Source organism: Mytilus californianus, unplaced genomic scaffold (assembly GCF_021869535.1).
Source record: "Mytilus californianus isolate M0D057914Y unplaced genomic scaffold, xbMytCali1.0.p SCAF_6, whole genome shotgun sequence".
Classification (NCBI taxonomy): domain Eukaryota; kingdom Metazoa; phylum Mollusca; class Bivalvia; order Mytilida; family Mytilidae; genus Mytilus; species Mytilus californianus.
In genome coordinates, this window is record NW_026262712.1 from 1,083,433 (window position 1) to 1,104,351 (window position 20,919).

The 20,919-nt window shown below is 31.8% G+C and overlaps 2 protein-coding genes across 2 annotated transcripts in view; both read left to right on the plus strand.

Moving 5' to 3' along the window:
* LOC127705234 (uncharacterized) overlaps positions 1 to 20,919 on the plus strand; it is a 210,047-nt gene that overhangs the window by 60,447 nt on the left and 128,681 nt on the right. The gene's annotated exons all lie outside the window — the stretch shown is intronic.
* Positions 6,209 to 7,141, plus strand: LOC127705244 (uncharacterized). Its single transcript, XM_052209583.1, has one exon. It carries the CDS (start codon positions 6,224 to 6,226, stop codon positions 7,139 to 7,141), a length of 918 nt encoding a protein of 305 aa, XP_052065543.1. The 5' UTR covers positions 6,209 to 6,223.

Here is a 20,919-nt window from a genome sequence, read left to right on the forward strand (position 1 = left end):
GCTATATGGTGATGCATTATATTATATTCACCCTACATCTGATGAGCTACCATTTTACTTATTTTATATGGGGGGGGTCTTTCAGACCAAATGATTATTTTCATTTGTTGCTAGGCAAGTGATTTCATATTACGTTTAACCATGTAACTTTTTTGAACAAATGTTTCATATACATGTATATGTAGGTTTATGAAATATTCATTACATCCCATATATTATCATGATTATAATATTTAATTTCTTATCAGGCCAGCAAATTATATGTTACAAATTAAATCCTTTATATAATAATCATGCACTTAATTATTTGAAAAATTTGAATTAGAAGTATATATTCCTTTAAATTTCAAAGTCCAAAATTCCACTGGAATATTTGCATTAAATCAAAACTCCACTGAAATATAAACAATAATATTCCACTGGAAATTTATTGGAAAATCTTTGGAAATTTCATTGGAAATTTCACTGATTTTTCAATGGAATTACAGTGTGAAAAATATTCCAGATGTTTTGGATGAAATTCTAATGGGATTCCTTCGGAATATTTTTTTCCACTGAATACCAGTGTAATTTCACTGGAAATCCAGTGGAATCCCGTACTCATTTTCAGTAGGGGTGGTTTGTTCATTTTTCACATAAATTTTAAATATAAGGACAGAAATATACATGATATAAGAATAAAGCAAAACAATAAAAATAGAAAAGAAAATATAGATATTGACATGTTGTTGTTGTACGACTGCCAATGACGCGATGTTTAACCGTAAACAAACAGTTAGAAAGGACTGCAATGTTAACAACTGCATGTCAAAAACAAGTAAAACTCATATATAGTATATGCTATGAAGGTTTCGGGGTTCATCTGCACGCTATCCGTTGTGCGTATTACTACATTTTGTCACTGTTAAAAATTCTTTTTTTTTTAACATGAAATATTTTCATTTTCAAGTATTGTCAGGATTTTATTCCGGAATATGTGAAATGTTTTCTCACTGCAAAAATTTGGTAATAGTATTTTTTTATTTTCTGAAAACAGTTTTGAACATAACAATTTTCAAGCAAAGACTAAATACTTGACAGTCACATCTAACATTTTAATTTACAGATGTGTATACTTTATTAAGTCATGGACACGAAAAAGCACTTTAAAACAACCACTGTCCTCTAACTGTAAATTTTTTTGTTGTATTTGTTAGCGTAAAGAGAATATCTAACAAATTCTCTCATATCATAATTCCATGATCTCCGGAACTTAACATAAAACCTCTGGGGCCAATGTTTTCGATTTATGATATTTTCTTTTACTTGTTTTGATATTTGTTATTTTGTATTTGATGTTTTATCTATCAATGTGCCAACCGAGTTTGCATTAAACATGTTAAAAAAGAGGAAATATCAGCGTAAAAACGTTAACAATTGAATAAGAATGTGTTATCACAATAGACTACCGGAACTCGAGCAACACATTTCACTAAATTGATTATTTGTTTTACTCAGAAAAAACCAGGTCTATGCAATTATCCTTAAATACCGCATGCTTTGTGGAGAAGCACAAAATTTTTGGTTTAAATAAGTCGGGGTTTAGCCTATAACACCAGCAGTCTACCGGGCAAATCCAAACACTACCAGCTAAAGGCCTTATATACACAAAATTTATACTACTTACTTGGTTCAGGAAAAGTTGGGATTGGAATTTTAAAACTCTGTGCAGTACACAGGAACGCTATATTAGGTGATATCGGCAAACTTTAACTTCTGTCTTACTTGTTGACATGCGTTTTTGTCGAGCCTTCGACTTTTGTCGAAAAAGCGAGACATAGCGATCCTACATTCCGTCGGCGTCGTCGTCGTCGGCAGCGTCCACAAATATTCACTCTGTGGTTAAAGTTTTTGAAATTTTAATAACTTTCTTAAACTATCCTGGATTTCAACCAAACTTGGACAGAAGCTTGTTTATGATCATAAGATAATATTCAAAAGTAAATTTTGTAAAAAAAAAATTCCAATTTTTCCGTATTTTACTTATAAATGGACTTAGTTTTTCTGCCAAGAAACATAACTTTCACTCTGTGGTTAAAGTTTTTGAAATTTTAATAACTTTCTTAAACTATCCTGGATTTCTACCAAACTTGGACAGAAGCTTGTTTATGATCATAAGATAATATTCAAAAGTAAATTTTGTAAAAAAAAAAATTCCATTTTTTCTGTATTTTACTTATAAATGGACTTAGTTTTTCTGCCAAGAAACATTACATTCACTCTGTGGTTAAAGTTTTTGAAATTTTAATAACTTTCTTAAACTATCCTGGATTTCTACCAAACTTGGACAGAAGCTTGTTTATGATCATAAGATAATATTCAAAAGTAAATTTTGTAAAAAAAAAATTCCAATTTTTCCGTATTTTACTTATAAATGGACTTAGTTTTTCTGCCAAGAAACATAACATTCACTCTGTGGTTAAAGTTTTTGAAATTTTAATAACTTTCTTAAACTATCCTGGATTTCTACCAAACTTGGACAGAAGCTTGTTTATGATCATAAGATAATATTCAAAAGTAAATTTTGTATAAAAAAAAATTCCATTTTTTCCGTATTTTACTTATAAATGGACTTAGTTTTTCTGCCAAGAAACATTACATTCACTCTGTGGTTAAAGTTTTTGAAATTTTAATAACTTTCTTAAACTATCCTGGATTTCTACCAAACTTGGAAAGAAGCTTGTTTATGATCAAAAGATAGTATCCAGAAGTAAATTTTGTAAAAAAAAAATTCCATTTTTTCTGTATTTTACTTATAAATGGACTTAGTTTTTCTGCCATGAAACATTACATTCACTCTGTGGTTAAAGTTTTTGAAATTTTAATAACTTTCTTAAACTATCCAGGAATTTTACCAAATTTGGACAGAAGCTTGTTTATGATATAAAGATTGTATCCAGGAGAAAATTTTGTAAAATATTTATTTCTGTTTTTCAGTTTTTTAGGTATAAATGGACTTAACATTGCATTCACTATGTGGTGAAAGTTTTTAAAATTTCTAATAACTTTGTTATTTTTATTAAGTTTGCAGAGAAGTTTCTTCATTATCAAAATATAGTATCCAGAGTATAATTTTGGAATTGATTTCATTATTTCATTGCAGGAATTTATTTACTGTGTTTCAGAGTCTATATGCCAGTAGGTAACACTTGTTTTTAGTTGTAGATGAACTTACTTATGATGGCACACAAGAATTACTGCTTATGAAAGTTTTCAGTTTATTAGTTCCCTAAGCTGAATGGACTTCACTTTTGCCTTATAGCTGTCAGTCCAAATCAGTTTTTCATGATTGAAGAGGACTATTTTTTTATGAGTTATTGTCTTTGTAAAAAATCAAAAGTATCACTTTAAATTTTTGAGTTATCTCTCTTTGTGTAGAGTTCAGTTAATAAAATGAAACTGAGAAATTAAATAAAGTTGAAAAAATAGAAAGATATTTTTTATAGTAGCATTTATGTATTTTAATTAATGATATATATGACACAGTCAGATCTTTTTGCAAAATATTTTTATAAATTAAAGACAGTTTAACACATTATTCACTTCATTCAAGTAATTATTGTACAGGTAAAAACTGTTCACTCTGATATATCAAATGGACAGGTGCAGTGTTGACAAATATATTGGACAATTATATATTGAAAGAAATAAGGTTGGTGTATTTTGTAATTTATGATATAATTTTAAATGTGATTGTTTTATATAAAATATTAAAGAACAAAAATATGATATGTGTATGTAAATAACATTCATTATTTTTATTTGAAGTTTTCCAAATCCAAACATATTTTTCACCCCTTGGTAGTTGTACCATTGATTTATGTTTATGTTGAAGTTAAGGATTCATCAACTTGAAACTAAGTACAAATGTTCATAATGAGATGATAGTTCTAAATTGTATGCCAAATTAGAATTTGACTGCAATTTCATTGTTCACTGAACATGGAAAATAATAGTGCAATTGGTGCATCTGTGTACTGTGAGGGGGGGTCAGACCTTTATCGGGACTCCAGGATTGGGTGTTTTTAAGCTCGGGATGTTGGGATTGATCCTTTCAGGATCCCGGAAATCTTTTTTCGAATTTCGGGATGACGGGATTGAAATTTCTTTAAGTTCAGGACCTCTGGATTTCATGTTTTTAAGCCCAGGATTTTGGGATCAGGACCCCTCCAACCCCCCTACTGTGGAAACATTTTCTTGTTTTTGTTTAGGACGATAAAACAAATCAAATCAAATATTGTGTGATTCCCCCAGGGGTGACTCCCAACCCCTGTCATTAAAGAATGTTATCATATCTGGTAAACTGCTGAGATCCCCACCCCTAAACCATATATATTCCTGTTTGTCATGTCAAATTGATTGGAATGATATACCTGGCTAGTCTCCAAGGTTCATCCCCAACCCCTGCCGTTAGAGAATTTTGTTGTCGTTTTCAGAGGTTACACATACATAACAATGATCTTTATTCTTTTATCTGTATTTATATATTAAAAGATGAAGTCTGATGCACATTTACCACATATCCTTCGTTTTTGTACATCACTATTTGGTTAATCAACAAGAATTATCAATAACTATTGGTTCATCACTATTACAGAATAAAAGTTACTTCACATACTGTTATTAAGTCTCCCAAACGAAGTTTGGGAAGACTTATTGTTTTTGCTCAGTTCTTATTATTATTATTATTCTTCTTCTTCTTCTTCTTCTTCCTCTTCCGCCGCTTTTAAATTTGAACTTGTCCGCACCCATTCTCCAAAATCGCTTGTCAGATTAACTTAGGGTTTCACAATATGTTAGACTAACATGTCTAGTGATGCAATCAGGGTTTTGTTTGTGCAATGGGGTTTATAAAGGGGTACTTTGAGGGGCAAAAAGAAAAGAGGGTTTTACTATAGAACCCTATGGGATTTTATTTTTAAAAATTTTCAAATGATTATAAATTGAAAACCGTTTGTGATAGACACAATCTTTTTAATTGAAAATGTTCTAAATGATAAAGCCCATGAAATGAAATACAGGGTTAGTCCCCAGGGGTCACCCCCACCCCCTGCCATTTAAAAAAGTTCTAATATCTTGTAAGTGGTCAAGATCCCCACCCCTAAACCATATATATTTTGGTTTGTCATGCTAAGATGGTTTGAATGATATACAGGGTTAGTCCCCAGGGGTCATCCCGACCCCCTGCCATTTGAGAAAGTTCTAATATCTTGTAAATGGTCGAGATCCCCACCCCTAAACCATATATATTCTGGTTTGTCATGATAAAGCACATCAAATGTATTACAGGGTTAGTCCCCAGGGGTCACCCCCACCCCATGCCATTTAAAAAAGTTCTAATATCTTGTAAGTGGTCAAGATCCCTACCCCTAAACCATATATATTCTGGTTTGTCATGCTAAGATGGTTTGAATGATATACAGGGTTAGTCCCCAGGGGTCACCCCCACCCCATGCCATTTAAAAAAGTTCTAATATCTAGTAAGTGGTCAAGATCCCCACCCCTAAACCATATATACTCTGGTTTGTCATGATAAAGCACATCAAATGAAATACAGGGTTAGTCCCCAGGGGTCACCCCCACCCCATACCATTTAAAAAAGTTCTTATATCTTGTAAGTGGTCAAGATCCCCACCCCTAAACCATATATATTCTAGTTTGTCATGCGAAGATGGTTTGAATGATATATGGGGTTAGTCCCCAGGGGTCATCCCGACCCCCTGCCATTAAAGAAATGTCTAATATCTTGTAAATGGTCGAGATCCCCACCCCTTAACCATATATATTCTGGTTTGTCATGATAAAGCACATCAAATGAAATACAGGGTTAGTCCCCAGGGGTCACAGGGGTCACCCCCACCCCCTGCCATTTGAGAAAGTTCAAATATCTTGTAAATGGTCGAGATCCCCACCCCTAAACCATATATATTCTGGTTTGTCATACCAAGATGATTTGAATGATATACAGGGTTAGTCCCCAGGCATCACTTATGCATATAACTTTACTGGACCAAACCAATTTTCATTGGACTTTGCCCAATTTCAGGCGACCATGGGAATTACGAATTATGGGAGCTTCGTTTGGGAGACTTCGTAACAGCATCCTGTTACAATCATTTCTTGTTTTAATGGATATATATTGAATTTATATTCAATTTCCATAACTCTTTATTTCAGAAATACAATGAAGATGAATCAATTTTCAATTGGTAACAAAGAAGCAAATATATATAATGGAAATATAAATTATGAATGCACGAATTGTAAAAGAATATACAAATCAGAAAAAACATTACTCAGACATAAATGCCCACATTGCATTACCTGCAGCAAATCTTTTTCATCTTTCCAGAAATTTAAAAGTCACAAATGTAATTCCACAACATATTCGTGTAATGATTGTCAAAAGAAATTTAAAGACATACAGCATCAGAATCAACATAAGTGTACCTTTTGTTCGAAATGTATGAAAATATATGCAACATATAACAACTTTGAAAAACACAAATGCAATGCATCAATTAGCAAGACAATACATCAGCCTTCTAAAATCTTAACTTTAATCAAGTCTGTTGGATCAGTTGGAGTATACATTGGAGACGAAGCAATTGTTGAAGCTCTTCGTATTTTAAGAAATCATATGAATAATGCTTATATTGGGTATATGACACCGCTTGAGATGCAATATGCTATTGACAATAGAGATCCTCCACCTCCTCCACCAATAATTCAGTCAATAAACATACATCATATACGTAAAAATAATCATTGGCTAACTTCTGTGTATGAACCTGCAGCATCTCAAATATATATCTATGACTCTCTTACAATGCCCTCAACCATGCAGGAACTTACACAACAACTAGAATTATTATACGGCAATGGTAGAAATGTACATTTTGTACCAGTCACACAACAAGGAACTGATCCAGCATGTGGTGCATTTGCAGTGGCTTTTGCATTTTCTTATGCGTTAGGAGTTCCTCCACAAACACAGCAATATATGATACCATATATGAGAGAGCATTTAAGACATTGTATTAAAAACTCATTAGTAGACCTTTTCCCTGCATACACAGATTCAAGATCAGATTATTTTTAGGCAATTTAAAAGAAAACAAAGATCAGATGCTTTATATACAGCAAACGAACTCTGCCAAAAAAAAATTAGACGACTAGATCCTATTTTCAGACAGAAAGAATGCAATAAGAGGAAAGGTAAACGACAGCCTGAATTGCAGCAGAAAAGAATCAGAAGAGAGATCCATGATTTTAAGCAGATGGAAATGAATCACAAAAGAACCAAGAGGGAAAGCCCTGATTTTAAGCTAAAGGAATTGAAACAGAAAAGGACCAAGAGAGAAAGCCCCAGTTTTAAGCAGAAGGAATTAAATCAGAAAAGAACCAAAAGAAAAAATCCCAATTTTCAGCAGAAAGAATTGAATCAGAAAAGAACCAAAAGAAAAAGTCCCAATTTTCAGCAGAAAGAATTGAATCAGAAAAGAACCAAAAGAAAAAGTCCCAATTTTAAACAGAAGGAATTGAATCAGAAAAGAAGCAAAAGAAAAAATCCCAATTTTCAGCAGAAAGAATTGAATCAGAAAAGAAGCAAAAGAAAAAGTCCCAAATTTAAGCAGAAGGAATTAAATCAGAAAAGAACCGAAAGAAAAAGCCCCAATTTTATGCAGAAAGAATTGAATCAGAAAAGAACTAGACGGCAAGATTCCTGTTATAGACAGAATGAAAATAAACAAAAGAGAAACAGAAGATCTAGCCCTAAATACCATTATAATGAAATTGTCAGAGACAGAATTTATAAACAAAAAACAAAACAAAATTGTGCAGCTAAAACTATAGAAGAACTTGTAAAGGCATTCAATTTATCCCTTCAGCATGGATGTATATATGTATGTTGCTCATGCAGACAACTTTGGTTCAAAGAATCTGTAGTTTCAGCATCTAAGTATAAAGATGTAGATGGAGAATGGATATGTCACACTTGTGCCAATGCCTTAAGAAAAGGTAAAATACCTCGATTATCCATTAAGAATAACATGGGTTTCCCCAACAAGCCACCTGCATTAAACTTGAATCAACTAGAAGAGAGATTGGTTTCTCCAGTTAATATATTTTTGCAAATGCGCGAATTACCTAGAGGTGGACAATATTTGATTAAAGGCAATGTAGTAAATGTTCCTTCTGACAACATTAGTACTGTTAGATCCTTGCCACGAAGAACTGATGACACTAATACTATACCACTCAAATTGAAAAGGAGGTTGCGTTACAGAAGCCACTACATGTATGAGAATATCAGACCAACAAAATGTGTAGAAGCTGTGAACTATTTACTTACAAAAGATCTTTTTAGAAAATATGTAACAGATGGTTTTAATGATAATTGGTTGCAAAATTCAAACATCAATACCAAGGAACATCAAAATGATGAACAAGTTATAGAGATCCCAGACCAACCATTAAAAAAAGAGGACATTTCTAATAATAATCGTCAAGAACAAATTGTCTATAAAGAAGATGAAGAGTGGAGTGAAGACGATGAAATAGAGCAGGATAATCAACCACTTGGAAGCATGGACACTATGTTAATTGACAGTGATTATACTGATGATGGTCAACATATTTTTTGCTGCGCACCAAGTGAAGGCAATCAACCAATCAGCATTTTCACAGATAATATTGAAGAACTTGCTTTTCCAACAATATTTTGTGGAGAAACTAGAACATCCAACAAAGGCCGTCAGGTTCCTGTCCAGTACAGTGATGACTGCAAACTTGAAATCCGTCATGAGGATAGACGTGTTGCATTGAATATTCCTAATTTGTTTTTTAAAACTAAAAAACTTCAAGTAAAGCAGATAAAAGATAAAACGTGGCTATCTGTAAGAAGGTTAAAAACAAAAGATAAAACATTTACAGCAGGAGACTTTAAAGACAGTGATACAGTTAACAAAATGGTTAAACTAGATGAAGGATATCGCATTTTTAGAACTATCAGAGGATCACCCCCATATTGGGAAGCTGCAAAGAAAGATGCTTTTGCAATGGTGCGACAATTAGGTGTACCAACCTTTTTTATAAGTCTATCAGCTGGTGAATCAAGATGGAAAGAACTACTGATTTCTCTAAGCAAAATAGTAGATGGCAAAGAAATTACTGAAACTGATGTCAACAGCTTGACATACCATGAAAAATGTCGACTTGTACAATCAGATCCTGTGACAGTTTCTAGATTCTTTGATTATCGTGTTCAAAAATTTTTCAATATATTCCTAAAGAATTCTCTAGAACCGATAGGCAAACTTACAGACTTCTTCTACCGTGTAGAGTTTCAGCAACGTGGTTCTCCACATATCCATGCAATTCTATGGATTGAAAATTCGCCAAAGTATGGTGTACAATCAAATGAAGACATTCAAAAGTACATTTCTAAATACCTATCATGTTCAGCATCCTTAGTTAAAGAAGACCTGGTAAAACTCCAAACACACAGGCACACACCCACTTGTGAAAAAAAGAGTAAAAAGGTTTGCCGTTTTAATTTTCCTATTCCACCAATGGGTAAAACATTGATATTAGAGCCCTTAGATGAATTAGGAAAAATTGAACAAAAGGAAAACTGGAAGAAAATCAGCACATTCCTTCAAGACAATAATAAAGGGATTGATAAAAACTTTTGATGAATTCCTTCAAATAATAGATATATCAGAAGAAAATTACATTAAAGCTGTAAGAAGTACTTTAAAAGATACAAAAATATTCTTGAAACGAAATCCAAATGAAATTAGAATAAATAGCTATAATTGTGACATGCTCAGGGTTTGGAATGCAAATCTTGATATTCAATATATAACAAGTGCATATTCTGTTATAATGTACATAGTCAGCTATATGAGTAAAGGCCAGCGTGGTATGAGTGACATCTTGCGACGTGCATCTGAGGAAGTTAAACAAGGAAATTATGAGATTCAGGAACAAGTATCACAAATAGGAAATAAATTTCTATGTCATGTTGAAGTAGGTGCACAAGAAGCTAGTTACCTGCTACTACAGATGCCCTTAAGAAGAGCTTCTCTTGGTTTTGTATTTGTGAATACATCATTTCCTGAAGAAAGACCATTCATTTTAAAAAGCCTTGAATTATTAGAACAACTTCCCGAAGATTCAACAGAAATTCAGTGTGGCAATATTATTAAAAGATATTCTTACAGACCATTTCTTTTAAAAGACATCTGTCTAGCAGACTTTGCCAGTAACTTTGATACAGTTAAGATTTACAAGAAAGCAAAGCCAAAAGGAAAGGAAAAAGATTTACCAGAGGACAATGATGATGACAATTTTGAAGATGATCCATACGACACTGATGATCATGATGAAGGCAATGCATCACTTGTCAAACTCACCAATGGAGATACAATAAGGAAAAGAAAAAGAAAAAAAAATTTAAGATATGTTCACTACAACATTGAAAAAGATTGTGAAAATTATTATCGTGAACAATTAATGTTGTTTTTTCCATGGTATACAGAAAATAAAATCATTGGAAAATGCCAATCTTTTGAAGAAAGATATGAGGAAGTAAAGGATGATGTACATCAAAAGAAAGGAGAGTATGAACAAAATGCAGAAGAAATTGCTAGAGCTGAAAATGATATTCAGAACTTTGATTCTGATAATGAAGATGCATACACTGATATAGCAACATGTACTCAACATTTAAACAATAGTGATGCAGATATTGTAGAATTCATTGACCAAAATAATAATGAAGACCTGTATGTAAATTATGATATTGGGCAAGACTTAGGAATCATGCAGGCAAACAAAAGCTGATGTGGACCTTGCATCAGGGAGTGATAACCATGAGGAACTTCTTATAAACAGAATGGCTGATATGGAATATAGAAAACTTGTACAATCATTTAACACAAAACAGAGAGAAATCTTCTTACACATACTTAAATCAGTTAAAACATTAAATGACCAATTTTTTATATTTTTAAGTGGAGGTGCAGGTGTAGGTAAAACAAAAGTTACTCGAGGAATATATCAGGCATTGCAGCGATGGTTTACTCGGAGTCCTGGTGATAATCCTGATACTAAATATATCTTGTTCACTGCTCCAACTGGGAAGGCAGCCTATCTTATTAAAGGTAGTACAATTCATTCTGCATTCAAGATACCTGCTAACCAAAGTTTAACGTACAAATCCCTTACTTCAGATAAGCTAAATACACTAAGAAAGGATCTTGGACATTTACAGGTTGTGATAATAGATGAAGTATCTATGCTTGGATGCAATATGATGAATTATATTAACTTTAGACTTCAAGATATTATGTCTATACGCAAACCATTTGGTGGTGTCAGTATCCTGGCTGTAGGTGACTTGTTTCAACTTCAACCAGTCAAGGATGGATGGATTTTTCTACACTGTAAGAAGGATTATGGCCTCTTAGCTTCTAATGTATGGAAAGATAACTTCAAAATTTTTGAGTTAACACAAATAATGAGGCAAAAGGATGATCAACAATTTGCAGAATTGTTAAACAGAATGCGTGAAGGAAAGCAGACTGAAAACGACATAAAAATTTTAAAAGAGAGAACTATAAATACAGCAGATCAAAATTACCCATATAGTTCAACACATATTATATACAACAACCACGATGTTAATAGTTACAATGACAAAATGTTTGATCTTGCTAAGTTCACAAAAATTACTAGTCATGCTTCAGATACTGTGATAGGGGATGTCCCAGATAGCATAAAACATGACATACTGGCTAGAGCCCCTCACAAGGCAGGAGATGCAATGGGATTAGGAAAAGTTTTTAAAACTGCAGTTTCACTGAAAAATGAATTGACAATAAATCTAGATGTTTCAGATGGATTAGTTAATGGAGCCTCATGTACAACCAAATACATTGAAAAAGGAATTATATGGGTCCAATTTGACAATGCAGATTGTGGCAGACAACTTAGACTAGCAAGCAGACATTTAATCAAAAGAAATATTTTACAAACATGGGTTCCAATTAAAAGGGTAAGAAGAGAATTTTCAGTGGGACGATACAAGAATGCAAAAGTCAGCAGATATCAATATCCTCTACAAATGGCATGTGCTAAAACAGTTCATAGATCTCAAGGAGATACCATGCAATCTGCAGTCCTACAATTACCTAGCAAAAAACTTGCCCATCTTCATTATGAAGCATTTAGTCGAGTAACTGCACTACAAAATATTCATATATCTGGAAAACTAGATCCATCTAAAATTACAGTATCACAAGATGTAAAATCTGAAATGTACAGATTGAGAACAGATGCACAATTACAACTATGCTATAGTCCACTTTATAATTTAGACAACTGTAAAATGAAAATATACTTTCATAATTGTCAGTCTATACATTTACATATAGAGGATATAAAAAAAGATGAATCTATATCAGCTTCTGATGTATGCTTGTTTGTGGAAACTAAATTATGTGCAAGTGACAAAAATAATCTTTATGAAATGGAGAATTTTAATATGTACAGAAATGATTATCACAACAACAGGACAGCATATGGATCATCTGTGTATATTAAAAAAACATATACTGCTGATGTAATTCCTTTCAATAGCAAGAAGGTTGAACTAACTGTAGTACAGATTAAACAACCTTATCAATTCACAATTATTTGTGTATACTGTAGACCAGATGAAAATGTATTGAATATAATATCATCTTTGAATAAATTAAAGGAACACATTCAGTCAACTCATCCTGTTATTATCATAGGTGATTTTAATTTAAATATGGAACCACAATCAATGAAATACTTAAAAATTGAAAAACATATGTTGAACAATGGATTCCATCAAATTATCAAAGAAAAAACAACTGATGGAAACACAACAATTGACCTAATTTTTACAAATGTGGAAAAAGACAATCTGTGTTGTGGAGCTCTAGAATCATACTACAGCTACCACAAACCATTATGGGTTTCCATAAACAAATGAAATACCATTATTTTTTTTTTAATTTAACTCAGGATCATTTAATTAGCATACAATGTGACATACCATTCCAAATTCATGACAAATACATTTTCTAGTAATATTGAATTCAAATACATTAAAAAGAGGATTTGTGATTTATTCTTCATCATTATTATACTGTGGTTGGATGCATATACAATCTACATATACCTATTCATGAGGATAACTGTCAGTAGCTACAACCCAATGTACAAGAACAAATATGAATTGCCACAACAGTTTCAGGTGAATACATATAAATTGATTCATTTATATTTAAAGCTGATATGCAATGATTAAAAAGACTATAATTTTTATATGATAAATCATGCAGTCTTTTAATATTATAAAAACTGAAAACACGATTACTTCATTCATATGCTCTTCTTATCTTGATCTTAATAGTTTACACTAATCAAATTAGAAAAATTATATTCAGAGTTCAGTATTTTTATGATTTTACTTTTAAAAGACTTAAAATTGTCCTATGTTGTATAATCCAGCATAAAGGTACATTTATATGACATTCAATAAAACATTTTCACATAATAGGAAAATATATATGATATAAATATCACATTTTTCAAATAAAATAAAATAACATTTTCTTTTATTAATGTTCTTATATAAATTGATAAATGTATTTACAATGTTAAAGGATAGCATGAATTACCAAAAAAGAATATATCTTCCAATGTATGAGCAGTCAGCTTTTAGTTATAGTGTGTAGTATACTATCAAGATATTTGATATCGAACATTTTTTTTATAATACTTCATATAATTATTTACTGTAGAAATTTTATGATGCTGTTATGATAATTCTTACTGTACACAATACAACAGTATGCAATGTCTATCATCTTGCAGTATTTAATTATTTGCAGAAAGATAATCAAAATCAATACATTTATCTTACTTATATATATTTCTAATATATTTATCCTTGTGGCATACAAATAATGTTATTATATATATTAAATTTTCTATTACCTGTATTTTAATATGGTTATAGTCTGTCGTCATGCCTCCTTAATTTTTATTATACTTTTGCTTACTTTTACATATAGCAAATCTCCTTTATACTACAACTCAATTACAATAAAAAATCTTTTAAATGAAATTATGATAAAACAACATTGACTACACAAATGAATACTTTTATTTAAATTTATGAACTCATTTACTATGATTTATCTGGAACAAATTATGTTTCTATGTTTAAATCATGAGGATTATTGGATTATCAATGTATAACTATCCTAAACATTTTTTTTATTCTACATTGAAAATAAGTAGTTCAATCAATATCCATTTCATTTTCAGTTGTATAATGCTGCTTAAGGGTTAGTTATATCATGATATTCATACAATATATTTCTTACAGAAAATGGGTAAAATATCTAAAGTAAAGAACTCATTTACTCAAGTAAAGAAGGAGGTTACCAATTTAAAAAGAGAATTGGACCATTTTAAAGTTGAGAGGAAAAACCCAAAGTACAATGCTGCCAAAAAAATGGCAGCATTGCAAACCCAAACCAGAAAATGCAATGCATCAGCAAAGTCTTTTTCTACCAAACTAAGAGATCTTCTTATAGGAGACCTAGATGTGACTCTTAATTCATTGCAGACTACTCTAGATGAATTAAAAGAAGCACAAACCTCCTTGTGGGTTCCCGCCATACAAAGCAATCTTGAACAATTGGAGTCATTTGGAACTCATTTACCAAGACTATTAAATAAACTAGACACTGTAGAAAATATGCTTTCATCTGTTGATGATGATGATGATGATGATAAAGATGTGCTATCAACATCAAAGGCATGATATTTTTCTATTCTTCAAAGCTTTACATTGAAATATAAGATAATTCATAAAACAATCATGAAATATTCAAAAAAAGGTATTTTATTTCATAATATCTTTCAACCGTTCCTTTTTTATTCACATTTCAAAAAGATATTAAACACAGGTATTATAACATACATTTATTCTTATGTATGTCTTTCTACATACAACAACAGATATTTGTATGCTACAAAAAATTTATGCATGCATTAATTTCCTTTTAACAGGTATCACAGTCTCTTTCATCTGAGGATGACAAAGTAGTCATACCACCAACTCTAGAATCCCAGGAGGGAAGTGCAAAGGCACGCATATTTTTATTTATTTCTTTATCATGTTTATAGTCACTTACAGTTTTGACGTTAACTATCATTACATTCAATCATCTTTTTATATAATTTCTTTTTCTATTTTATTATTTCCATTTTCCCAAACCATTTCAATTTCAAATCCTTTTCTATTACTTTCCCTTTCTAATTTATATTGTATAACTTTGTAGACACAAGAAGATTTCTCAACTGACGATGATGATGACGATTTACAGGCAGTATTTGCACTTAATGAAGAAAATTAACAGTCAATATTCCAAATTACCTTTGTAAATACTTGTCATGTATATTATAATAAATATTAAAAAAAAATTTCAGGTAGACCAATACAGTCGTGACAGTAAGAACAATATTTATTACCTATTCCCAATTTTCTATTCATTTTAGATAATGGAACCATCACAGAATTATGCATGAAAGTCCTTTTTTAAAACTAACATATTTTACACTCTAATTTTTTATTCTTTCAGGTTCATTGCAAATGGCACATCCACAAATTCTTTAGTACTTTTATTTTGGGCGACTCAATTCCTGATAAATAACATCTTGCAATAATACTTTTTTATTTATATTCATATTTATGTCACCTAACCTTTAACATTTTATTCTAGTTCACTCTAAATGTAGTTTATGAGAAAATAATGCAGATTTCCTATAACCCACAATTTTCTTTTTTGTACATATATTCTATTTTTTAAATTAAAGGATAGATCATTAAGCACTTTAAAATTTGTCTTCTTTAACATTTGTTCATTCAATAAATTTATGTTTCTACTCATTTATAAATCTATATATATATATATAATTGCATACTATATTAATTTTTTACAACAAAATCTTTTTTCATACATTTCAAATGTTTTATTTCATTAACTGCAAATCTATTATGTGCATTCACCTATCACACTGAAAATATAGACAACATCAAAAGTAGGCGAGACACTGGGTTCCGCGGAACCCTTACGAATTTTTGTTGAATAGCGAAGCTAATAAGGAAAGTTCTTGATTTCAAAAAATGAAAGTGTAGCATGTCGTTGCAACAAAAAATATGAATGGCAATTTTCTAAATGATTTGTGAACACTGGTTTGACCAACCTGCGGCAAAGTTACGTAATTATCGGTTTATGATGATAATAAGGAGATGACTTTTTTAAACTGTACACGTCTGGTTAACATCGGAATAGTCACATGACTTCCCTAATCCAAGAGCTAGATGCTTCGACAGGGTGTTCATACAGCTTGATAAATACGCAGCCTCGTAGGGAAAAAGGGGAAATTTTGCCCATACCTAACATACATTGTACATTCATTTTCCAGTGTCAGTTCCTATATCTCGCCCTTCATTCTTTGTAGAACCTTCATATGGTACTTATAATCCGTATTATGCTTGAAATATTTGCCAGTGGACATTCAGCGAGCACAAATTTAACTTTTTTCTGTGCAATATATACAAAAGAACGTCTGATTTCTGTGCCTTTTATCATAGATGACTTTGCGGTATAGGTTTTGGTCATTGTTGAAGGCTGTACAGCGACGTATAGTTGTTAACGTCTATGTAATTTGGTCTTTGATGGAGAGTTGTATCATTGCCAATTATACCGCATCTTCCTATTTTTCATATTTCAGACATCTCTCAGACCTTTGTAAATGAAAACTTCCCAAAGACAAAATATTAATTTCATGGTTAAAAGTTTTATTTGAGGGTCACCTTAGACCTTGAAATTCACAGTTGTAATCCCTGTAAGACCAACTTAATGTACCAAATTACCAAATTTGAAAATGGTAAGTAGACAGATTTGTTTGGGTTACAACGATATTAATTTCAACCATGATATAGATAGCTGTGTTTTGTGAAATCAATTTCAAAACACCAAATATGGAAATGTTTTCTTAAAAAATATGCTTACAAGCAAACGGTGTGAACTATTAGGATTTGCTTCAATACAAACAAGAAGTATCAGGATAGATCACATATTTTTCAAGTTGTTACCTGGTAGTCACAGTTTTCAGCACATTTTTAGCGTTAACAAGAGTGCACAAGCTGAAATGTCTCACCTGCTTGACTAATCATCATTCATGATTGATTTTATTCCTAAAGATAAACTTAATATTATCAATGATCATTAAAATGAGGCCATGGTCAGATAAACCAAGTCAGCTTTACAATAATTCCATACACCCAACTATTGTTGAACCATAGCATATATAGTATACTGGAAACAGACAAAACCATGAAAAATGAGGTAGAGGTCAGATAAACCCTGCGAGACAGTCATATTTGTTTTTCATTCATTATTTTGTACATAAATCAAGCAGTTAGCTATAGTTGTCTTGATTGAATTGTTTTAAATTTGTCATTTCGAGGCCTTTTATATCCGAATATGCGGTACAGGTTTTACTCATTGTTGAAGGCTGTATGGTGACCTATAGTTGTTAATTTCTGTGTCATTTGGTCTCTAGTGGAGAGTTGTCTCATCTGCAATCATACCACATCTTCTTACTTTTATATATGCACCTAACATGCCTAATAATCATTCCATCCACCAAACATAGTTGACCTATTGATTACACAATGTAGCATCTTAAAAGAGGACTTACCATTGACCAATGAACCATGAAAATGAGGCCAATGACAAATGACAATTGCCAGACAGACATGTACTCCTTGCATACATCAACTATAGTTTATCTATACCCCTTTTAATATTAGTAAAACAGACCAAAACACAAAAACTTGACATTGACTAATGACCTTTTGCTAACAGTATCTGATAAACAATCCTAATCAGGTAACTTTAACCTGGATCACTGATCCATCAAATGAGGTTGAGATAAAGTGAACCATGTCATGCATGCATGTCTGAAGGACATGTAAACTTGCAAGGGACCAATATACCCAATGCAAGTATCCTAATTTAGCAGTCACTGAACCATGAAAATGAGACCAAGGACAGAAGACATACATGTACCAGTATCATGAGACTAGTTGATGTTTTGTTTTTGAATATTTCATTTATCTTCAGCAATCTTTAATGGATGTTTTGGGTAAAAAAATTGCAATTCTAATAATGTTAAAGTCAACTATTGATGTCATTCAGTAGATTGATCAAACATAATTTAAATGAGATAAAATCATGAAAATTGTGCAGACCAAATTTTCCCGTTTCTACATTTAGAAGTATTTAGAATTTTATATGTTTATAAGTCCACAATTTTTTTGGATTTTTTAAAGTATATATCATTTCCAGAAACCTTTGTTGCAATCTCTATTAATTTGAGTGCATATCTAATTTTACAAAATAATATTTATCTGATTTCAGTAATCTAGATCATTCTGATAGGTTATGAGGTTGTCAGTTAGTGAGACACAAGTTTTTCCAGACAATATATAATTCGTTTGATTGTTTTGTTTGGTTGCTGTCTCACTGAACAGAACAATATTCCTATTCTCCTTTTATCCAGAAAATATAACTTTTGAAATAGCATCTGAATAGCATATGAATGGACAACAAATGTCAAATGATGTAAAATAATTCAAGTGGCCATTTGGGTCAGGGGGTTGTGAGGTAAAAGATGAGGGGAAAGGCATGTCCATTTACCACAACTGCCACTTGATATTATGATTTCCTAAATATACAAATCTCATAAGCAACATTCTGTATTAAAGACAACTGCGTACATTGCAGTGTGCATGTCATGAATCATGTTTGCAGCAAAAAATTAATTTAAAACAGCTCTATTAAAAAGAATTTTGATTCACATTTTGATTCATTTTTTGAAACATTTTTGATTTTTATTCCTCAAATGTCTGAGATCAAATTTATAAAACATAAGGTTAATTAACATTGTAAATTCCAATATAATTATTGACATGCATACATGTACATCATGTTCATCATATACTACATGTACAATCATTAACTGATCAGCTCCATATTTTCACTATTTGTATATTAATATTCTTCTTCAGTGGTTTTTAAATGACCCAATAATCTGTATTCACAATTGGGACATGTAGGTAAAGTAGGTCCTTTTGATCTTGGATTTTTGTATGGATTTTGACAGCACTTAACATTTATTTCTACGTTATAGTTGATCTTGGCTTCTTAAGTGTATTCTGACAACACATTGCATATAGTCACCAACTCAGTATAGTTGATCTTGGGTTCTCATATGGATTCTGACTGTACTTTGATTATACATGTAGTTGATCTTGGCTTCCAGTGTTGTTCTTAAGTTTCAGCACTTTACATATAGTTCCCAATTGCAAGACAAGATGATCTTGGCTTCTCATGTAAATTTTGTCTGTACTTTGCCAAAAGTTTCCAAGTAAAGTTGAACATTCCAGAGCCTTTTACAACAAATCACTACTTCCTCTTACATGTACTTGAAGCCTGAAACTAAAAGCCAGAGTAATTCTGTCAGAAAATCAACCATGATCATGATGATTGACATTTAAATGTATAATGTACTTCAAAAATTCTTTGAAAAAAAAATGAAGAATTTGTGGCGATCAATAATGAGCATACAAAATAAAATTACATGCACAGCAAGTATAAATTGTGATTTTGTTTTTATATGTTGAATACATACTTCTCGGGGCATGCTCTTTGGCTGCCAGGGACAAGTAATTTCTCTGTCTTAAATTCTGAAATGCAGCTGAGCTACATTTGTTCTCCTTGTCATCCAAATTATGTTGAGGTTACTTGTACCCTGTTTGGAATATGGGATACACAATTTTTGTATTTAAAAATACTAAGCACAAAACAATATTGAATTTTTCAACACAAATGTATGTGTTTTTTGGTAAACTAGATAAGCCCCTATGTTTAAACCTTGATACTGTACTTAGTACTGTACGAGGGTCGTAATGGGGGTACCTTCGTGACGAATAACGGTAAATTTTTTTGCCATTTGACGTTAATGGTAATTTTTGGTGCATGACGATAAAATGTACACTTTCTTTTAGACGATAAATAAATCGACTGATTTTGACGAATCACGTTAAATTTTTCTAAAATGACGGTAACGATAAATATTTGAGACCTCTGACGAATCACGATAAGGATATTTTGACAAATCACGGTAAAATTTTAATCAATTTGATGCTAACGGTAGCCAAAAATGACCGTTTGACACCTGACCGTAAAGGGCATTACTACCCTCCTGTAGGGGTTATAATTAACAAATAAGGCCATTTATATTCTCAAGAAAACAAATAAAACAATCTATCTCTTTGAGGTGTGGACAGGGGTAAGGGAGCATGATAATGAGGGATCAGGAAGCGGGAAAAGGGGGTCTGTTAGCTCCCAAAACACATTCGCACCCTACACGTTCACCCACTGGGTTAGTGTGCACCCTATTTTTATGCCCCCGCCGCTGAGGTGGGGGCATTAAGTGTTACCCTTGTCCGTCTGTATGTCCGTTTGTCCATACGTATGTATGTCCCGAAATTGGTTTCCGTACTCTAACTTCAGTTTGCCTCAAACAAATGTTATGAAACTTTTACACAATGCTTATTGCCACAAAACACAGATCAAGTTTGAATTTGGGTGGCGTCATTTTTATTTTTATTTAAATACATGTTGAATTATTATATATATGTATTTTCAGTATAAATAGACCTATATTTTCATGAATAAAAGTTTGTGATCT

Coding starts and splice junctions, on each gene's coding strand:
- LOC127705244 (XM_052209583.1), top strand. CDS start 6,224: ATGAAGATGAATCAATTTTCAATTGGTAACAAAGAAGCAAATATATAT.